Below are 23750 nucleotides of genomic sequence, written 5' to 3'. Positions count from 1 at the left end.
TATACAGCAAATAGCTTGGGTGGTCTTCAGTCAGTCACTTGTCCATGATCTGAAGAGCAGCCTAAGATGCGCAATAGATGATTTATGAATGAATGTACCCGAAACCGTGTTTATAGTACTGGACAGTCTATTCTGTTAATCTTTGTTTAGAATTGTACAGTCTTGATTTAGTTTCATTGCAGTGATGCATGTTGTTCTAAATGGTCATCTTATGTATCTTTTGGAAGTCTAAAACGAAACTGTTTTTTTAGAGAGATACTTCTGAGAATCAAGATGTGCAAATTAGGGTTATTCATTGTGTATTTGCATCTGATGTCAATGCTGTGAATTTATGATCATATAACATATGTGTTTGTCACACTTTTTAAAACTTGTTGTTTCGCGTAATTTGATTATTTACTTATTCATTTAATGTTTTTGTGCTGGGTAGTCATGGGACGATAACCGTTTTAAAGTTATACTGCTGTTTGGAAAAGTCAAGGTTTTAAAATCGACAATTTTCTACTATACCATTCCTAAGGTATATGTAAGGTTTTTTATTTATTTATTTTTAATTAATTAATTTATTTTATTCTTTTTTTTTTTAGGACAACAGTATCTCCAGCAAAAGATCTCCAAAGATGTCATTTTAAATTGTAAAGAGAAATCTGTTTTTTGAAACTAATGAAAACAGCAGAAGTCAATGATTCACTTTCATTATTTAGCCTGACATGTTTACTGTTCCTAAATTTAAAAAAATTTTGACGTTTACAAGAGCATATTTTAGAGCAATAATCTCAATACCGTGAAAACGTGATATTTTTATCCAAGGTTATCATACCGTCAGAATCTTATATCAGCCCTTGCCTAGTGCCTCTGACTTCAGTTACATATTCAAAAAGATATTGCCAATTGAGTATTTTAAATGCAGCTTGCTCTTCTTAGTAGCTTGTCATGGAGTTAGCTTCGTTTTCACAAGAGTAGCTTGATTTTGCTATTTAAATGTGCTCAGCTTGTAGCTTATCAGTGTTCCATTTCACAGTATCGTTCTCAGCTCTGCTGGAGAGTTAACTGTCACAGTTTTATCTGGTTTTGTTGTGGGTAGATGTGAAGCTTTTGCACTCCGCTTCCCCCTCTTCTGCGAAAAACCATAATCAAGCCAATGTTGACCATAGGCCACAAAAGAGAAAAGGCTTGCAGAGATCTGGCTTCCTGGCTGTCCATTACCATGTGTGTGTTGTGCCAACGTTTCCTCAGGCAATCCAGAGCTTACACAGCTCCAAGTCAAGTCGCTGCCCTTTACAGGAATGTCCTGAGTCACAAATTTGACCACAGGGGAAACAGACAGGCCTGTTCCAGTATTTCCTAGGGAGTTTTTCGTGCGGGCAGGCAACAATACACTCACCGCCACACACAATCTGTATTTACCAAACAGTGCTATACTGTGCAGCTGAATAGTAAATGGAATTTTAACAAAAATAATGAATATCTATCTTTAATTTTAGTCTCACAAACTTTCAGCCACTTTTTAGATTGATATATTCGACATTTTTGATAGCTAATTAATTGAGTGTCATTAAAATTTGAGATTTGTTTATGACCAAATCATATTGATCTGTCTTTTTGCAAACGAAAGACATGCCGTCTGTTCATTATGTTTGTATTACTTCACGGTATGCTCTCTGTTTATCTCATCATATTCTGCTCAGGCTTCTCAGCGCTGGAAAAATTGATGATTTGTTTTGCCATGGCACTGTAGATTCAGCATCTTCACAGCATCTCTGCTGAATACCATTGCGGGAAACACTGTTCTGTTCACTGACTATTTTTTGAATACACAGCCCAGCAACTTCCTGTGCTGTTTTCCTCATAAACACTTCCTGTGCTGTGTGAGGATGACCACATATCCTCTTGACCATTGCAATAAAACCACGACAGCATGCGATTTACATCCAGCTATAAGCATGAGATTTCTGAACTGTCGAACACTACAGGCTTGTCCAGTGTCAGGAGCTTGATCATACCTCAGCTTGTGGGATTGACCCGCCTGACCTTTGTTATACTTGGCTGTGTCTCTCAGTAAATTTGGACCGGTGCTAAAAGATGCTCTGCAAAGCTTTACAAACAACCCAGACCTTTTGTTTGTTGTTTGATGAAGAGGGTTTCATTTGTCCTCGGTAATCTGCCAATGTTTTCCAACTAACTCTTTCAGAAGGAAAACAGATTTCTATATAATGAGTGCATATTTTTTTGCTAACAAAGCCTTTTTTGACAATTAAGTAAAACACTAACACCATGAAAGATATGAATTCATGTTTGTTTGTTTGGTTTTCAGAGAGGGGGTCTGTGAACCGAGGTTTGAACTTGGGACACTGGAAGAACAGTTGCACTGCATGTCAGTGAACTGCCCAAAAGGCTATCAGCACCAACACATTTTCGGTTAAAGCAAACTTGAGAAAAACTATCAAGTCTGCAGGACATTGAAATAAGCATGAAAATAGTTTATTATCAATCTTATACAAAAGATACATTACAGTGCTTCTGACAAATTTGAAATATACTTGTGGTGGTAGCTGGTTTGAAACACACCATTTAACACACCAAAGTAAAGAAAGGCTCTTGAAATAAAAAAGAAGTCCACTATTTCTCTTACTTTTATGCTATTCAGGAGCCATGTGCTCCCACTGACAGGTAAAATCTGCTTCTCTCCCTCTTTCAAGATCGCAAAGCCCTTTAGATGGGTAAATGAAATAGCCTATGAAATATAGCCAAATGACACCATCAAATTAATAAAATATACAGCAAACTTGGATTGCAAAGCATTTTAGACATGAATATAAAATAGCCTATGAAGTATAGCCAAATGACATCATCATATAAATTTAAATATACAGCAACTGAGAAATTAAATGACAGAAAAAGGAATAAAAACAGATGGCATCTCTAAAAATTACAATAATTACAACGTTAAAATGTGTAGATTATTTAAGGCAAATGCGTTGACTGACTAATCGTGTACATATATTTTGCAGTCAGTTTTTCTGAGTAAAAATATGTCTGAAAGATTCAAGAATTAATTATTTAATACCTCCCTCGCCTTATGCGAACGTGCGTGCGCTGTCAGTTGCGAAGCCAATCGAAAGTAGGCTTAAGTAAAAAGGTAATGCAGAAACACATACGATTAATGACATCTTTAGAAAAGGAAGAGCAATTCCAGGACATTTTAGGAGATTTAAGCCCAATCCCAATTCTGTTTTTGTACCTCTACCCCTTCAAAGTGTACCCCTAAGAATTGGGACAGCACTACAGCACCTGCACACATCATCATATGTCGTCACAATCTCTTGCTTCATATGAGATCAGACGATTGCGACTGCTGTAGTTATTCCAGCTGCTTTATTTTTTAGTATTTATCTTCAGGAGATCACTGAAGGCATATATTATGTTATCATAACGATCTAAAGTGTCAATAAGATCGTAATACAGTGCATTTACACAGTGGCCTATGTAAACACAGTTACACAGTTACACAGTTGATCTATGTAAACACACCAAAACAACATTAACATTATAGCAGACACTGTAAAAAGGTCATTCTCAGCCACTAGACTTTTCTGACAGGGTATTCAAGTGTCAGAATATTGTGGGACTGCTATACAGGAGTTATTATTATGGATTATAGATAGCAAAATTTAATGGTTTTTATTTTAGCGTTTTTTTTAAAAAAGCATGATGGTAAAACATGAACGTCATTATGAATGTATTAAAACATGTTTGTTTGTTGTAAAAATTCTTTATAATGACAAAAGAAAATACAAACTGTGGTCCTAAAAACACTTCCTTCGAAGGGCTATCTACCCCTTTCCCCTTAGCCCTACACCTTCAAGCTAAAAAGAATTGGGACACCCCTACCTCTTTACAAGAACGCACAAAACAAGGAGTAAGGGGAACGGCTAAGGGGTAGAATTGGTATTAGACCATACACATTTTTTAAGTGCCAAAAAGGCACGTCTCTGTGGGTTTCCAGAGCATGTTAGATTGTCTGTGGGAGTGGTGACAAGTCTCGCGCACAGGGAACAGAATGGGTTAGTGAGAAAAGATTTTCCACTACTTAATCAGTCGTGATAATAATAGTAAAAAAAAAGTGTCTCTAAATAAACTTGATTGGCTGTTATTATACCTGGGCGGCTCGCCCAAGTAAAGTCTATGTGTGGGAAGCACTGCATTATATCTAAATCTAGTGCATCAAAATCTATTATAAGTCTATAGTGTCTGTTAATCATTCATTTATTCATTTTCTTTTCGGCTTAGTCCCTTTATTAATATAGGGTTGCCACAGCAGAATGAACCACCAATTTATCCAGCACGTTTTTATGCAGCGGATGCCCTTCCATCTGCAACCCATGACTGGGAAACACCCCTATACCCTCATTCACACCCATACACTTTGGACAATGTAGCCTACCCAATTCACGAATACCACATGTTTTTGGACTTGTGGGGGAAACCGGAGCACTCGGAGGAAACCCACACGAACACGGAGAGAACATGCAAACTCCACACAAAAACAGCAACTGACCCAGCTAAGGCTCAAACCAGCGACCTTCTTGCTGTGAAACAAACGTGCTACCCACTGAGCCACCGTGCAGCCATCTGTTAATTTGATGGAATAAATGTTATTAGTGTTACACTGACCTTATAAATCAGAAGATTTCATTAGTGTCAGCAAACAGAATGGCAAAACTAACTGTTCAGTGATGTTAGCCTGACAACCCTCCTCCGTTTTGACATCGTTTCTGCTGATGTTGCTACCAATGCAACCTAAGTGACATTTAAATCAGAAGATTTGACAATAACATCTGTGTCACCAAACACAACAGCAAAAATAACTTCCATCAAATCCGTTAGTCCACACACTCCTACTGTTTGACATTGGCCAGACGTATGCCATTGTTTCTGCTGATGGTTGCTTAATGTTACTATAGTGACATTTTAAAGCACAAGATTTCACAATTACACCAACATCACCAGCCAAAATTGCAAAAAAAAAAAAAAAACTACCGTTATCAAAAATGAACTCAAAAAACTCCCACTATCTGACATTAGTCAGACTTTAGGTCATTGTTTCTGCTGATGTTGCTTCATTTTATATTTCAGTGAAATCTGACAATACCATATTCCAGTGGCAATAAAACTAACTGGTTTTCAAGAACTACTTCTTTTTGACATTGGTCAGACTTATGTCTTTGCTTCTGCTGATTTTAAAGTTTCAATCTCACCACAATGTTCATGTGAATGATATTTGCTTCTCCTTTCCCTTTACCTGTATATAGTGTGGAGGAGACGAGAGGCGAGTGGACAGCAGGACAATCTATGTAGGACATCGGCCGTGTCCGGACACCGAGGCCTTCATCCCCCCCAAATTCTGTGACAACAGGATTGTGTCCTCCAAGGTAACTTCTAGTATTTGTGATACCGCACCTTGTCACGAATCTGAAAGCACAAGCTGGGTCATTGCTTAGCCTGCCGCAGTGTAATCAGATTTTTTTGCAGGATAACGGCATTAGGGGTTTGCTCGCTCCCGACAAGAGCTTGTTTGTAATTTTCTTTAGCTCGTAATTAGCGAGTCTTGTTTAATGCCATGGCAACTGCACCACAGCGTCGACACATAAGACTCGTGTGTTAGCAGCAGCATGTGGAGAGCATGACTCCAGCACTCTTTCCTCAAGCCCTGGTGTTCAGCCACCTGTTCCTCCAGGTGTAAAGAGGCTGTTAAGACCCCTGCTGCATCTGGGCCCAGAAATCCCTGTGTATTTTCTCCCTCTATTCTTATATCTTTGCTATTTGCAAACTGCAGTGCATCTCACCACTTTCTTCCACCCAACACAGCAGCCCTAATTTGCCCGTCAGAGCAGCTCTTGAGATCCAGCTGATAAATACATAGTTGCAATTAACGCTCAAGTGTTCAGGGTGGTTGCCTCTGCCCCCCTTAATCTTATGGGACTTCCTGAATCTCCTTATTCAGTCGATAGATGAAGAGTGTTTTAAGGTACTAACGGAAGAAACAAGGGAGTAAGAAGTAATAGATTTATCAGACCTGTGGCCGTGCTGTGGTATCCGCTGATCAATTTTTCTTTGGCGTAAAGCTCTAAACACACTTTAATTACCTGCGCTGCAATGTTTACTCTTCTCCATGCACCTGTTTTGCATCTTCGCACTCAGACTCACTGAAACCCATTCTCCACCATGTCCCTTGCATCCCGTTTTCCCTCTAAAATGGGAACAGTGCCACAACTTCATGAGTTCACCTCAGTATAACATCTGCTCTGTTAGAAATGATGATGTATTCCCTTTTATCTTATTGCTGGTGCCCCAAACTGCCCTCTTTCTCACTTTCCTCACCCTTGGTGATGCATTATTTAGCAGTGATGGTTATATTAGATGGCAGTAGCTGTCCACCTTTTTCTGTGTTTCTCTATATCCCCTCCCACATTATTCAGTCAGTATTTGCATTTATTCTGGGTTGTATTGCTTCGTATTAGGCTTATTTGCTAGTTGAAATTTAAGCAGTGGCTGAAGTGTGACATTCTGTACTCCTCCAAAGTATTTTTTTTGTAGTTTATGCATTATGGAATTAAAGTCTTTGTTAAGCAAATGCTTTTGTAAAGAAGTGTTTCATAAATTAATATTAGTATTTCATTTATATTAATATTAGTATTTCATTTAAAATAATCAATTTTCCTTTTTTTTTTTAATAAAAAACTATGAGATTGCAGTGCTTCCCACAGGTTTGAAATATACTTTTGGTGGTAGCTGAATTGAAACACAATTTTTACCCATGGCAAACAAAAAATAATTTGATTTTTGACTATTTTTATTTATTTTGAGACTCTTATACACTGTTTCTTTTGAATGCAAAAATAATTACAAAAATAAAAATAGTTGATTATTTAATTAGGGCAAATTAGTTTATTAACCACTTCTAATGGTGTACAAAAATTTTGTAGCCAGTAAATGTCATGTTGTTCTCTCCGGGTATATAGACTGGCTTATTACAGAATTAGGCTAGTATTTAGTGTTTTTCTTGCTCTTGCGTGGTCAACTGTGAGGCCAAGCGAAAATAGATAATTAAAAAGGTGAAAGTAAATTATAATGCAATTTACTATGATTAACAACAACTTTATAAAGCGAAAGCATATGTCGAATCCTGGACATTTTAGGAAACCTCAACCGGATGCATTTTTTAGGTGCCAAAAAGGCAGTAAGGGTGTTAACAGGTCTCCCGCAAACACAACGAGCAGTTCGTAGCTTGTAGGGTAAGAGAAGATTTTACACTGGTTAATCGATTCAGAATGATCAACAAATATACTTTGGCGGACATTAATATAATTGGGTGGCCCTATTATCATAAAATCTCTTCACCACCAATCAGCTGCTGTGTGGTGTGCGGTCTGGCGCAATATGGCTGCCGTTGCGTCATCTAGGTGGATGCTACACACTGATGGTGGATGAGGAGATTCCCACCAATGTGTAAAGCACCATATAAATGTAAGGAATTATTATTATAACTTAAAAGAGAAATGTTAATTTGAAATTAAAATATGTATATTGATGATTTTAACAGGTTTTTTACAGTTATATCTATGGGTCACCTAATATGTTTAGGAATTAAAAGATAATGCATTTCAATTTAAACGAGTTACAAATTACAAGCTACAAAATTTCAACTAAATTTTATTATTTTTATGTTTCTTTGTTTTTTTTACATCTTAATATAAAAATGTAAATGTTTTTCCCAACAAATTAATTTGGATTTTCAAATGTTTGGTTTGTGATCTTTAGTTTATTTATTTTTTTAGATTAATTACAAATTTGACTTTGGTACTAACTAATCTAATGTGTGTGCACAGTTAAAGTCAAAACTATTAGCCCCCCTTTGAATTTCTTTTTTTCTTTTTTTAAATATTTCCTAAATGATGTTTAACAGAGCAAGGAAATTTTCACAGCATGTCAAATTTTTTTTTTTTTTTGTGGAGAAGGTCTTATTTGTTTTATTTCAGCTAGAATAAAAGCAGTTTACCTCAACCTGCCTAGTTAACCTAATTAACCTAGGTAAGATTACAAATCTCACTTTAAGCTGTATAGACGTTTCTAGTAAATATCTAGTAAAATATTATTTACAGTCATCATGGCAAAGCTAAAATAAATCAGTTATTAGAAATGAGTTATTTAAACTATTTTGTTTAGAAATGTGTTGAAAAATCTTTTTCCCGTTAAACAGAAATTGAGGAAAAAATTAAACGGGGGCGAATAATTTTAAGGAGCCTAATTATTTTGACTTCAACTGTATTTTAATGTGAAGCACCCTATAGCAAATAATAATGTAAAAGAATGAACTGTGACGAGTGTGCACATTTATGCTGAGCACCAGTATTAGAATCAGCCCTAAAGATTTATGTTTACTGTTATTGATAAACTATTAAAATATGCTTTAATGTGTAATTTATTCATGTGATTGCAAAACTGATCTAGTAGCCATTACTCCAGTCTTTATTATCCTGTGTTACATGATTTAAGAATTGTTGTGCTGTGTTTTAGTAAATATAATAAATTAAGGAAAAGAATATATAAAAAAAGCATTTATTAGAAATGGAAATAATTAGAAGCATTATAAAGGCCTTCAGGTGATACACATCACTTTAATTTGTTTTTGCTGTGTAAATGTTTCATTATTATGATTAATATTATCATTATTATTATTATTATTATTATTGATCTACAATTTGTATTTTGTATTCACATAAAAATATTTTATTCATAAATCAAATAATAGCATAAAAATCTAAAGCATTTTCACAATACTTTTGTATTTGATTCAGCCTTAAACTTTGATGTGAACTGTTAATCACGAACTAATGTGCTGCTGTCTTGAACGTTTCAAAGACGAGACACTGCCAAACGGATCAGGTGGCAGGTTCCTCTTTCTGGGGTTCACCGAACGGAGGCGATAAGTCGCTAATCCAAATCAATGCAATACCTGCTGGCCCAGGGAGCTGCTGCTGCCCGGTCACACACACATACACACACACGCACACATCAGAGAGCTGGAGCTATTGAAGTCTTCTCAGCTCCCTCTCCCAGAACAGCACAAACACACCAGCTGATGAATATTGAATGCATTTAATCCTTTCTCCAGCTTTTCTTCAGCATGTGGCTTTGCGCTCACATCGCTGTAAGAGAGTAGTTCACATAAAATTCAGAATTGCTTTCAAAATCATGTAGGTGCAGTTTTTAATGGAATTTTTGCCTTGGAATTTTGCCTTTTTATCAAAATAGCTTTATTTGAAGAAGAATGTAGCATAAAGGTGGACAGAAATGTACAATGTTCGACAAAATGCATCATAAATGAATTTACTATAAATTGAGCTAATATTATTCAGCCAATGAGTCTTCTTAAGGCATGCAGTCTAAACACCAGCACTTTATGTTCTATTCAAAATTGATAAATGCTTTAGTTAAAGAGACCCTATTTTGCATTATAAAAGGTCATATTTTGCTTTTGAAGGTCTGCAACAACAGGCTGATATGCATGCAAGGTATTATTTCAAATAAATTAAACATATTAATTAAATTCTGTTAAATGTGTATTTTTTTATTACAAAAAATAAGATATTACTAAACATATACACTGTGAAATTTTACAGTGATTTAAAAGCTAAATAGTATATTTTTATGTTAATATCCCCTATTTATTAAAAATGTATTTAATATTTTTCCTCAACATATTAATTTGGATGTACAAATATTTGGTCTGATCTTTAGTTGTTTGTTTTTTCGTTAGATAAGTTTCAGATTTCGCTTTGATACTAACTAATCTAATGTATGTGCACAAATATATTAATGTAAAGCATCCTATAGAAAATTTGAATGCAAAAGTAAGAAATGTGACTGGTGCACTCATTATCATTTAGCCCTCCCATGACCCAATCTTTTGTGATTAGTCGACTGCATTCAGCACAAGATAGAGAGAACCGCCCACCACAATTATGAAGTAGCATACAGAGAATGTGAGAGCCCAATGCAGGGTACCAGTATAACAATGCAGTTAAAAACCAGCATATACTCTGTTTTTAACCCTAACCAGTAACAACGACACACATTCAGATGAATTAAAAAAGACACATAAAGATAAACTATTTTGAAAATTGACAGTGAGAAACAGCTGATTGTGGCTATAGCAAGGGCAAACGGCAGAGGATTGCGAGCTCACAAACGAATTTTAAATTAATTAAATTAAACTCTTCTTTATTTCTATAGCACTTTTACAATGTGGATTGTGTCAAAGCAGCTTCACATTGAAGATTGTAGTTAATTGAAACTGTCAGTGCAGTTTTCAGAGTTTAAGCTCAGTTTAGTTCAGTTCAGTGTGGTTTAATTTTCACTGCTAAAAGTTCAAACACTGAAGAGCAAATCCATCGATGTGCAGCTCTACAAGTCCAGAAGCATGCAAGCCAGTGGGGAGAGCGGCGGGGAACAAAACTTCAACTCCAATTGGTGAAAGTGAAGTAATAAAATCCTAGAGAGAAAGCAGGCTCAGTTGGGCACAACCATTTTTCCTATGGCTAAACGTCTTGTGCAGAGCTGCTATCTAGACGCTGGAGGCTGGAGAACTATGGATGCCCACCGTGGAGAAATCTGTAAAGGAAGAAGTACTCGTCATGTTTTTAACATGGTTTTGGATGCTATATGTGAATAGCCCCATAAAGCTTTAACCTGAGAAATACATTAAAAGCACTGATCTATAATAGATACATGATTACAAGCTGCGGTGAGCCCTTACAAGTTACAACACACAATTAAAAACGTATTTTGCAAACTACACGAAACGAGGCAACAATTTTAATCACATTTGCATGTTATGATCTGGAGGAAAAAGAAACTGGTCCATATGAACTAAAAGTTACTGACAAAGTCTCTTTCAAAGTCTGACAAAGTTCTATACATAATAGTCTCTGCTGCTCCTTCCTTTATTAGCAATTGCCAGACAAATCCCGCATTGCAGTGTGGGTTAATGTATCAAAAATGAGAAAAATGAAAGGAACAAACACAACACTAGGTTGCCTATACTGTGGTGTTGTTGCGAAAATAAGCTTTGAACCATTTATTCACAAATCTTAATCTGTGATTGTCATCTTTGTGTCATGATCAGTCTCTGTGAACCCCTGCACTTCGCTGGTGTCTGTAGGAAAAGGTGCGTTTATGTTTTACCTGAACCGGCACTTCATGTTTGGTGATGTACCGTATCGACTTCGACACATTCAAGCAAAACATCTGAACCCCACACTGCATTTTGATTCATTTACTTAACTCTTGAGTCGACTATTTTGGTAAAGAATCAATAGTTTTAAAGACGGTGCACTTTCAGATTTTAACCTCAGGACGATGTTTTCATTCACTTAGTGTTGTTACACACAGCATGGAAGGTCATTTTCAAAAACCCTTAATAGAGGCTCTTTAAAAAAAAAAAAAAACAATCTCCAACAAAATGACATCTATAGTGATTAAATTATATAGTGACTAAATTAGTAAATGCAAACAATAGCTTAGTGTGCAAAAGGAGAACTGTCACTTTAAAATCACTACAAATGATTATTGTTAGCTATTTGTCTGCTTTTAGGTGTTTAAACAGTCACTGTTTAACTGTTTCTTCTTTTTTACTTCCTCAGTACACCGTGTGGAACTTCCTGCCAAAGAACCTGTTTGAGCAGTTCAGAAGAATTGCAAATTTTTACTTCCTCATCATATTCCTGGTGCAGGTGAGTGCATTTGATCGGCCATAAGTGTTTTCAGTTCCCAAAGAGACAAGCTTGTGTGTGTGTGTGTGTGTGTGTGTGTGTGTGTGTGTGTGTGTGTGTGTGTGTGTGTGTGTGTGTGTGTGTGTGTGTGTGTGTGTGTGTGTGTGTGTGTGTGTGTGTGTGTGTGTGTGTGTGTGTGTGTGTGTGTGTGTGTGTGTGTGTGTGTGTGTGTGTGTGTGTGTGTGTGTGTGTGTGTGTGTGTGTGTGTGTGTGTGTGTGTGTGTGTGTGTGTGTGTGTGTGTGTGTGTGTGCTTGTGTGTGTGTGTGTGTGTGCTTGTGTGTGTGCTTGTGTGTGTGCTTGTGTGTGTGCTTGTGTGTGAGTTTGTGTGTGTGCTTGTGTGTGTGCGCTTGTGTGTGTGTGTGTGTGCGCGAGTGTGTTTATGCATGACTCATAGCCTGGCTGGTTTTGCCCAGTGCTGATCTGATGTCAGTGGACCTGTGACGATAGCAGAAGGGGAGACAGCGAGACGGGGAAGCCTCCACTCTGCTCCATAAAGGCACACAGAGACGACCTTAGTTAAACTGAAAAGTGAAAGCGGATCAACAGCTGATGGCGTTTAGCGAAGTGTGTGTGTGTGTGTGTGTGTGTGTGTGTGTGTGTGTGTGTGTGTGTGTTTAATAAAGAGTAACAGCGCATTGATAAAGAGCATATGGTGTTGTTGGTGTCAGGTGCATGAGAAGTGAGAAATGAAAGGCATGGTTTGACACCCTATTTGACAGCTTGGTTTGTATGTGTGATATGTTTAGGCTAATTATATATGAAAGCATGGTGGCATCATGGGATGTACTTTGCTATTTGGAAGTTCTTTTTTTATTTAGTTCGCTATTTAAAAGTTAGCTCATTCAAACATGAATCACTTATGTTTGATAAGGCTCCTTTTATTTGATTACAAAAACAGAGTTACAGATATATTTTTAAAACGGTAGTATTTTTACTATTTAAAATTTTTGTTTTCTGTTTTAATATATAGTTAAATGTCTTTGTATTCCTATAGCAGCCATTACGTCAGTCTTCAGTGTCGCATGATTTTTCAGGATGCACATTTTAAGATTTTTCACTGATTTTAGGATCATTGTTGAAGCTATTGTGCACCTTAATGTATTTTGTAAGTTGAATAAATTTCAGTTGAATATAATGTTGTAAAGAACATTTTTGAGCAATATATTGTCCTGCCAGAGTGCTTTTATCATTATTAAAAACAATTTTGAGGCCAAACACTGGAAAATCAGTTTAAACCTACATTGCCAAAGCTAAATTTTCTTTTTTATGTTTGTTTTTAATTATTAAAAGTTGTTTAGAAAGATGGAACTAGTCAAGAAAAAAGTACACAACCTGACAAAAGTCTCGCCTCCTATCCAAGTTTTAGGAACAGTGAATAATACCTTGACTACTAGTTGATCATTTGGTTTCAGAAGTGGTTAATATGAATGGCGAAGGCCTCAAGATTACGCTTATTTTACCAAAATAAAATATGATCATGCCTTAATTTAAAATTTTTTAATTAGGACAGTAAGGTCTGACTTTGCTTTGCTGTCTTTGCTTAGACAAAAGTCTTGTCACTTAACAGAAATAATGTACAGTATAGAATATAAAGTCATGAAGCAGTGGAAACAATTAATATTACTCCCATGAGCTTACAGGACTACATCCATCTCTGCAGTGAATGGCAAAGAAAGCATCTTGCAGGACTCCCAGAGTCCTTTAAGATGCTTTGGATTTATCTTCAATGCCTCCTTAATCTTACCTCAGACATGCTCAATAATGTTTAAGTCTGGTGACTGGGTTGTCCAATATTGGAGCACCGTGACCTTCTTCGCTTTCAGGAACTTTGACATGGAGGCTGAAGTATGACAAGGAATGTTATCCTGCTGAAGAATTTGCCCTCTGGTTTGTAATGTAATGGGCAGCAGAAATGTCTTGATATCTCAGGCTGTTGATGTTACCATTCACTCTGCAGATCTCTCGCATGCCCCCATACTGAATGTAACCCCAAACCATAAGTTTTCCCTTTCCAAACTTGACTGATTTCTATGACAATCTTTGGTCCATGTGGGTTCCAATAGGTATTTGTGATGATCGGGATGTAGTTCAACAGATGATTTATCGGAAAAATCTACCTTCTGCCACTTTTCTAAATAATCAACTAGAAGTCAAGTTATTATTTTATGTTTTTACAACTGGGATCGATGACAAGACTAGTAGGTAGTAAAAACACTATATATGTGTATATGTGTATTGGCTGGTGCCAATCATGATTATTTAGGTTTCATATAAGTGTTTTCTAAGCTCTCTGTAACTTTTTTTGTAATATAAAAAAGAATGAATTAAAATAGAATTAATAAAATGAACATTTTGTAGGTCTTTAAAACTGGGCTAAAAATGTATATTCTGCTGATTGAGGAGTCTAATAGAGAGTTTTAATCTCAACTTAAAACATTGTCCGACATGTGATTGACAACCAAAACAAGCTGAAACATTGTTAGTTTGTGTAAAGAAAAATAGTATGTCATATATAGGGCAGCACAATATATAGTTTAGCATCGATATCGCAATGTGATCATTCGCAATAGTCACAAAGGATATCAATGTTAAGTTTGTTTTTGATGCATGTGATTGTATAATTATTTTAAAAGCATTCAGGCTTAAGAAATTGTACCATTTCTAACTTTAAGAGGGATTTATTTTATTGAATTGTGTTTGTTTTTATTATTCAATTACTGTACCTGAGTACTACTAGACTTGGAAAATGTTTTTATTTCAATTGTATCTTTTTCTTTATTTTATTTGTAAATTGCTTATTAGATTTTTATAGAGATGTATTTCAATGGCAGAAATATTATAAATTTTTTTCCAAACAGATATCAAGTTATTTGGTGAAACTGTATTTATATTGCAATAAATATTGCAGAAACATTGCAGTGCAACCCTAGTATATCATATATTCTAGCTATACAGAGAAATGTTGGTGTGCTAGTCTCTAAGTTATGCAAACACATCTGCTATAATCACTCAAGCTGCAAAATAGATCTCTTGCATTGTTTTAACACTTTGTTGTTTATGATAAAAACAATTAGCAAGTGTGGAGAGTTTAGTCAGTGAGCGTAAGCACTCTTCTGCTGGGGCTAATCCAATGGCTCTGCGTTCATAAGCTCAACAGAGACGAGTGTGATCGGTAATAATGTGGAGCTCTGCAAAGGAAGGTGTAAGAAAAGATACTGAATCTGAGATTTCAGTCTTTACAATTGTAAAAATAATACTGTGAATTGTCTCTCTTAATTTATTTTCACAGCATTAGCTATAATAGTTTGATTTAACTCTACAAGAGTTTTTTTTGTCCCCTTATTTTGAATTTTTATGGCATTGTTGTTCGTTTTGGTGGCATCTTTTAATCTCTGCTCGTTTTAAACCCTTGTGTTTTTTAATGTCAAATTGCAATTCATGAGCTCAGTCTAATTGTAGAATGCGATTATCAGCCGATGCCGATCACCAGTCATTCAATCTGGCCATCTCTACACATTAAAGTTCTTTATATCAAGGCATTAATATCAGCATCAATATCGCAATGTGTCAACAATAGTCACATCACTGGATAAGCAATGTTGAGTAGGATTTATAGTGGATCAACATTTGAGAATACATGAGATTTGTGGAGTCATTGCAAAGTATAACCTACAGAGAATAGGCTGTAGAGAATGAGCACAGGTGTTTTTTGAGATTGTGTCTTAGTCATTGTAGACAGAGGTAAGGGATTTGGATACAGCACATATGGTATGAATCATCCGTTTATCAAACTTGATGCTTAAAATATCTTTTGTTTAGTTCTTAAGATTTGTAGTTATTTGAGGGTATTTGGCAAAATGTCCATGCAAGTCCCATTTCAGTCTGTAGTGCTTTAAAAATATGACAATGCGCGTGTCCACAATAGTCATAGAGATGTAACGATTCATCTGACTTACGATGCGATGCTATTCATGATACTAATCTCACGATACACTATTTTGTCATGATTTTAAACACCATTTTTTAGACAACTTTAAGGTTAACAAGTGTTCTTTCATTTTTCCTGAAATGCTGCACTTTTTTATTTACAAAATAAAATCTTCTGCAATAACTAAATTGCAATTTAAAAATAATAATAATAATAAAAAATAAAAAGTGAATCATTCAAACTAAAGAATTCCAAATAAAAAATTTACAATACAAATTAAAACAAACTAAAAAAGTGACTGTGATTTGACATAAATATTTTTCAAAGAAAAATCAGAATATGTTTTCTGGCATGAGCTAAGATCTTTGTACATTTACAATGTCCCCTGCTGATAAAAAAAAAAATATTTCACTGAGAACTGAGATGCGAGTTTGCGCCTATAAGCACACCATCCTCTTCTGTTTAAAACATGTTTCGCGATTCTTTCAACATTTCTATTGATTTGAATTGTCACATATTTGAACTGATTTTCTACCGGCTCATGGTGAATCGTTACTTCCTTTGTCACATCGCAGAATATGCAATGTTGAGTTGGTATCACAGTTAAGCAAAAATTGAAAATGCATGAGATTTGTTGAGTCATCGCAGAGTATAAGCATAACAAAGTGAAACATTCTCAGTTGTATGTGTTTTGAAGGTGTGAGGTCGAGCACAAATGAAGAACATTAGTACCATTAATGAAGAATAATTTCACTGAATTATTAACACAACTGTTTGGCTCTCCAAAAAACCATAACGCACTGTTTATTTGACGGTTTTCTTTGGTCTATTGTAGTTATTCTTGTTTGCAATTTGTTGCTTATTTTTATACATAATTCACACTATTAAAAAATCACCCCAATCAATCTAAATTAATGATTTTTTCCCCAAATAGAGCTATTCAAGCCACCCGGTGACATTGTATTCATGTTGCAATGTATAAATTGCAGAAAACCAAAATATCGCAATGTCAGATTTCTTCAATATCATTAGGGATGTCCAGATCTGGTCACATGATCTGAAATCAGGCCAGATCACACGGTTCAGTATCGATCAGAATCGGATGTTACCTCCCGATCAGGAGGTAACATCTTTTTGCTTTGAATCAGGATATATATATATATATATATATATATATATATATATATATATATATATATATATATATATATATATATAATTTTTTTTTTCATAATTTTTTAACATATCAAAGTAGAACATGGAAGCAGCTTGAAGTGGAAAGTGTGAGTGTCCGTGATCTGGAGGTATTATAATCTTGATAATGACAGCAATGCCATAGCAAGCTATGAGATATTCAAACTTGGGATTGCCTGCTGGGTATTTAAAGTTGAGGTGCTATTAGATTGTTTATATATTTACTGATGCACTAATGTCCAAAAGTGAAGAATTGATGTTATTTATTATTCGACTGTTCAAGCTACCTCACAGACGTGCTCTGTTGTTAACAGAGTTGTTGAATGTTAAAATAAGGTGAATAAAAAAAAAAAAAAGGAACATGCTTTATCTGCTTATTCACTCTTCTTTTTTCTTTTTAAAAAAAATATGTATTATAGAAGTATCAGATTGGGTTTCGGTAATTGTAGATACTCAAAATCAAATGACTCGACCTGGACTTGAGGGCAAAAAAATCTGATCGGGACATCCCTAAATATTATGCAGCTCTACTTGAAATGCTGACTTTGTAATATAACGCATTAGGTCATCTACTAAGTAAATAATACATGAGTGCATGCCTCGGTACATCTAATGTCAGGGCTGGCAAATTGGTAGCCCGACGTCCTGGGGCTATTATGTTTTTCAGTCGGTCTAACAAAAATGTATCCACCCTGCTCGTCAGACTATCGTAATGGGAGGAGAAATATAGCCTATTTCAATGCTTTTGTATTGTCTCAAAAAAGGTTATTATGTTGTATTGTATGTTTTTTTCGTTTATCGATGAGACACTACTTAAATTAGCTTTTCCGCTAACTGGTATTGTAAAAAAAAAAAAGAAGAAAAAAAGAATAAAACAAAGCAACAAAGTTAGCCCAACCAGGTTTTTACATGATTTTTTTCAGGGACAATAAAAAATGTCAAAGTAAAATATAAATAAATAAAAAACCTGAAATGAATGCCACACTTATTGTTTATTAATAAAATGTATGTAATTTTATTTGGTAAATAATATATTTTCTATTTAGGGCACTTGAATTAATTTTGGGCTATCAAAAACTGACAAGTGCCTGCCCCACAGGGATTTAAAAATTTTGCAAGCCCTGCATGTGCATCCATGTTGTGACATTATCTTTGTGTGTGTGTGTGTGTGTGTGTGTGTGTGTGTGTGTGTGTGTGTGTGTGTGTTTGTGTGTGTGTGTGTTGTGTTTGTGTGTGTGTGTGTGTGTGTGTGTGTGTGTGTGTGTGTGTGTGTGTGTGTGAGTGAGTGAGTGAGTGAGTGAGTGAGTGAGTGAGTGAGTGAGTGAGTGAGTGAGTGAGTGAGTGAGTGAGTGAGTGAGTGAGTGAGTGAGTGAGTGAGTGAGTGTGTGTGTGAGTGTGAGTGTGAGTGTGAGTGAGTGTGAGAGAGGTGTTCCCAGTTCTGGCATGCGTCTGGCGTGTCTCCACTAATCCCGCTTTTCTCTGGAGGGGCTCCTCATCCTCTTTGACTAGCTCTCCCCACGCAGCCCACCATTATAACAGCATGAGGGAGACACACACATACACACCCATTCCTGTCACACAAGACCCCGCTTAAATCACCGTCCTCCAAATAGAGGTGCTCCATTCTCTCCCGAGGCCATTGCAAACGCACCGTCTCTTCATTCTGCCATTTTTATCTGTGTGTGTGTGTGTGTTGCTCTCGCCCCCACAGTTTTCCTCATCTCTTTGTTCTCCCCCATCTCTCCTTCTCCCGGTGCGCCTCTGCAGCACAGCTCTGCTGACGTCAGCAGCCAGGAAGCCCTCTGTAGTTCTTTTGAGCCACAAATAGACACTGACTGATAAAAAAGCTCCAGTGTGCTATAAATAGCGCTGCGTGCCTTTCGCTGGGGTCCTGATGGGAAAAGAGAGATGGGAGGAGAGCAGAGAGGAGAACAGAAGGAGAGGAGGAGTCGAGGGGGATCTCGCTCGCTCTCACACACACGCACATTTTGACACACATTCGCCTGGAATGTTCTAAATACCTGTGTGTGTGTGACCGAATGCAGATGAGCTAACAAGCAGTCAGTGTTCAGGGGGTTGAAGTGTGTTTAGCCATAAAGAGGACGTTAGCATATAATCTCCAGTAAACATTATAGAGAAAAAAAAAGTAGATGTTTTTCGGAGATTGTGTCTTAGTCATTGTAGATAGAGGTGAGGGATTTAGATACAGCACATATGGTATGAATTATTCTTTATCAAACTTTTATTGGATGATGTACTAAATATCTTCTTAAGTGTTGTAGCTATTTGAAGGCATTTTGGCAAAATGTCCATGCAAGTCCCATTTCAGCCTGTAGTGCTTTAAAAATGGAGCAGGGTGCATCTGCCGTGGCATCTAGTGCTCAAAATGAAGGACCCAGATTTTAGATTTCATGTTCTAAAGTGCTGACCTGGTATCATATCATACAGTACAATAGCACTTTACCTTGGACAATCGAACAGAAATGTCCTTGAAACACTGCTAAAGTTGTTTGATATGCTAGGGTTGGTGGTGTGACTGAATACAATACTCAACATTTGAATTTGATCAAAACCTTTCATCAAAGGTTGTCCTAAAACTGTTGAACAACATCCATTCTTGTCTGTGGAGAATTGAAAATGTTTTATAATCCACTTCAAATTTTAACGGTCTCTCTCTATATATATATTGCTACCCTTGATTAGAATGGCAACCATAATAGATTTTATTCCATGTATACTCTTACATGTATATAAGTAACTGTGGCAAAAGTTATCACATCAACCTTTGAACAAAATATTAATTTATAAAAAACTGTGTTGTGCATCCTTACTACACTACTTGACAAAAGTCTTGTCTCCTATCCAAGTTTTAGGAACAGCGAATAATAACTTGACTTCTAGTTGATCATTTGGTATCAGAAGTGGCTTATATGAACGGAAAAGGATTCTAGATTGCACTTATTTTGCCAAAAATAAATAAATAAAAAGATCATGCCTTGATTTTTAATTATTTATTTATTTATAACACTTTCATCAACGATGATGCGCTGTTCAGTTTAACAAAAGAGAAGCGCTCTCGCTCATCACAGAGATTTCTTTAGTTATATCATTTAAGTCGTTTGATATGCAGTGACACGCAGTCAAATATTTAGCAGAACAGTTCTTGTGCTGCAGGAATTAGGAGGCTTGCTGCAGGGGCGCAGCTGTCGTGCAGTGAGGGGTTTGTGTCTTTAATCTACGACAGTTTGCGTTCATTGAACAGTACGAATGATTATTTAATCCATATGAAACAGTCCCTTTAAAGTCACATCTCGCTTTCAGTTTCGGGCTTAGGTGCGCTTTACACTCACACACAAGCGTACCGCACCAAAGCCCAAGTGATCCGCGCTCAGGCACACCTCTTCCAAATGGGCCAGGGCCGGCCAAGTGAACCATGCCTGAGCCCGATTCAGAGCACTCACACTTCTCAAACGAACAAGGAAACGGGCCAAATGCTGAAGAAAACCTACTGGAACCAGCATACATTTAAGATTCTTACCGATATCAGTCCGACAGGAACAGTTTCTTTGCCATTCCAGATAACTTTAAGGCATGATCTTATATCATGTAGAATAAGCATAATTAGAGGCCGCTGCCTTTCATATAAGCCACCTCTGATTCCAAATGATTAACTAGAAGTAAAGTTATTATTTGTTGTTTTTAAAACTTTTGTCAGGTAGTGTAGGTTGTGAGAATGCTTAATAGTTAGTTTGAGCTATTTTGATCTGCAGTATCCATATACAGTATAACCTCTTTTAGACCTTGTGGCATGCAGTAATGAACAAACTGTATTGTGGTTCTGCATGTTCACATGCAGCTAATTAAGCAGCAGCATCTCTTCTCACTGCGATGTGTGTTGTTGTTTAGTGTGTCTGCCTTTATAAGGTGTTTCGGGGGTAACTGATGTGTTCAGTGCTGGCTTTGGGAATTGACTCCCTTGAGGCGGCGGGTAAATGAATGGTGTTTTGCGTCTGTGCGCTGGAACTAGTGAGGTGGGTCTGGCAGTGATGGGTGGGGGTGTTTTTGTGTGAGCGTAAAAACGATGAAGGGGCAGCACTTCATCATAGAACTGACTGTATTTCATTACAGTCGCTGATGAACTGTATCAGTGCCACTGTCTGTTGCTGAGTGATTCTGGGGAATAAACTCTTATTGCGCGTGTGTGTGTGTGTCTGTCTGTGTGTGTGTGTGAGAGTGTGTGTGTGTATTAAAAACAGAAAGCACAAAGCAAGCACAGGACAGGCTGTCCTCAGCACTTATTTGGACCACGTCTCCCCTAATATTTTTAATCGAGTGGGAAGCCGCAGTGGGCTCCATCCAGATGGGTCTTTTATCAATTTATTAAATAAAATAAAAAAATGCGCGGGACCGCTGGCTCTCACAACATCCATCACTTGCTGGAGCCACGAGCGCATTAGAGAGCTTTCTGCTGAGCGAATCCCAGACTCAGCCCTGGCTCTTGCGGTTGGAAGGGTCAGTCTCTGAGAGAAAGAAGGAAACGCATCTGACCCGAGGGAAACCAGGGCTAGTGTTCACAGGAGTCTGTCAGTGCTTCATGTGGAGTTTTTTTTTTTGTGCTTTTGTTTTATAAAAGCACCCAGGTGCCCTAACATCCTCACCATCAGCTGGAGCATGTCAAGAGTTTTCAAGTGCTGCGGCAGCCCCTAGAACAGGGGTTGCTGAGGCTAATCTAATGCCTCTGATTGTCTGCTGTTTTCATAAGCTCAAGTCAATATTATGAGAGAAATATTTGGTGTAAGCAAATTAGCATGGCACATTTGACTTCTTTGGATGAGGTGTTGCAATTATATAATCGTGGTCAGAGACTTTTTATTTAACTGCACAATGGTCAAAATCACTTGTACAAAATACAGATCCTGGTGAAGGCAGCAAGACTAAAGGCTGGTTTATACTTCTGCGTAAAGTGAGCCTTGCATGTAGCCGTGCATTTTTACATCTGCGTGCTGTTTGTGTTGCTCTGCAAGAACACTTCTGAAATGCTAGCTGGCAGTTAGTTCTTCTGTGTTTAGTTTCTTTGCGGGTGTTTTGTTTTTTTCTGAACGCTACCTCAATGTAGAATTAGCTACAACTCGTTCATTCAGAGGTGGGAACCGGCGGACGTGCAACAACTTTAATCATAAGGTAAGCACAAAACTATCTGGAGTTCCTTCACCAGATTAGACACTTGTTAACACTCGCTCCATCGGGCTCCTGTCTCTCTTCACCGCCCACAGTTGTCACAGCTTTCAAGCTGACCAAGCACAGACGTTGTGATTCACGTTGTTGCGACGTGTACGGTGAGCGCGTGAAGCAGAAGTATAAATCAGATGGCCTGCACCAAACTTGCGACATTCAGTATGACGAAATAAAAAAATTAACATCTGTGAAAACCATTCACATATTCCAGCAAATTCGTTAGTGAATCTTCAATTTAAAAAATAAATAAAATAAAAAAATAGTGTTCTTGCGGAAGTACTAGTGGTCCCCACACCATGTCACTAAAAACAAGCTAATCTGGACTAAAGGCCAGCGCCGCAATCATAGACCATAGCTGAATCAGCTGTGATTAATTAGTGTTGGAGCTAAATTGTGCAGAGTTGTGGCCCTCCAGGAACCCAGTTTGATACCAATAGTTCAAATGATTTGTTCTAGAACCAGACTTCACTCTAGATCAAGGGTGCCCAAACTCAGTCTTGGAGGGCCAGTGTCTTGCATAGTTTAGATCCAACCCCAGTCAGACACACCTTGGCTTGCTAAACAAGCTATTACTAGGCTTGCTAGAAATGTCCTGTGCTGATGCAAGTTGGTGCTAAACTCTGCCGGACATCGGGCCTCCAGGCCAAGAGTTTGGACACAGTGCTGGCCACAGGTAATAATTTAGTAAAAAATATAATTTTCTTCTTATAATATTGCATTTTCTCCTTAAAAAATGTTTATGCAAGTCACAAGTAAAACGATTCAATCTTTGGTCAGAACTGTTTTCATCCCTCTTATTGAGGTAGCTTTTTAGCTCTCATGAAACACATTTGTTTTGTAGTCGTCGTTTGCATTTGAAGTGATAAATATAAAAGTATTGTGTAATTAGTTAAAGTTGGAGTCAAGGCTTGGCCTGAAAAAGAACTCTTGCAATCCACAAAGAGCAGTTGCACAACAATTCAGGATGAGGCTCTCCTTGGCTTTCAGCTGTGATAACTAATGTGCTCACTCACAGAACGAGACACTCCTGCTTTTTATGTAAGACATTTTCTGTTATGAATTATGATATGGCTTCCTTCACTGGTCCGTTGGGTCAGATAAGTTCCTCACCTCAACTGAACTGTTCATTAAAGGGATAGATCACCACAAAAACGATCATTTATTTTCCCTCTTGTGGTTTTAAACCTTTGAGTTATTTCTTTTGTTGAAATGCTGGTTGCTGGCACATATCGACTTCTATAGTAGGAAAACCAAACACTATGAATGGAAATTAGTGGTTGCCAGCTACCTGTATTTTTCATATATCTTCTTTCATGTTCAACTGAAGATAGAAACTCCAAAATGGGGCTGCACACTTAAAATTCTTACATTTCGATATTTAGTTTTTCTGCAATATATATTGCGATATGAATACAATTTCACCACATTACTTAAGTACCTCGATTTGGAAAGAATTAATTAATTTAGACTGATTTGATTGATTCCGTAGGGGAATTAACAGTGCATAAATACAATTAACAAATAACAAAGATAATTACACTAGAGCAAAGATAAAAGT

General features: G+C 36.9%; 1 protein-coding gene across 10 annotated transcripts in view; it reads left to right on the top strand.

Moving 5' to 3' along the window:
- The window catches only part of atp11c (ATPase phospholipid transporting 11C (ATP11C blood group)), a 166415-nt gene that overhangs the window by 84934 nt on the left and 57731 nt on the right, over positions 1-23750 (top strand). For all 10 annotated transcript variants that reach the window (XR_015507623.1, XM_087281721.1, XM_087281719.1 and 7 more), the window contains 2 exons: positions 5313-5432; positions 11706-11795. Coding sequence is in view for 9 of the 10 variants with exons in the window: in XM_087281721.1 (XP_087137847.1) it covers positions 5313-5432; positions 11706-11795 (210 nt within the window). In the remaining variant the exon portion in view is untranslated. The remainder of the gene's footprint in view (positions 1-5312; positions 5433-11705; positions 11796-23750) is intronic.

This window comes from Danio rerio, chromosome 14 (assembly GCF_052040795.2).
Source record: "Danio rerio strain M-AB ecotype USA chromosome 14, GRCz13ab, whole genome shotgun sequence".
NCBI classification, from domain to species: Eukaryota; Metazoa; Chordata; class Actinopteri; order Cypriniformes; family Danionidae; genus Danio; species Danio rerio.
This window is presented reverse-complemented; position numbering and strand designations above follow the sequence as displayed.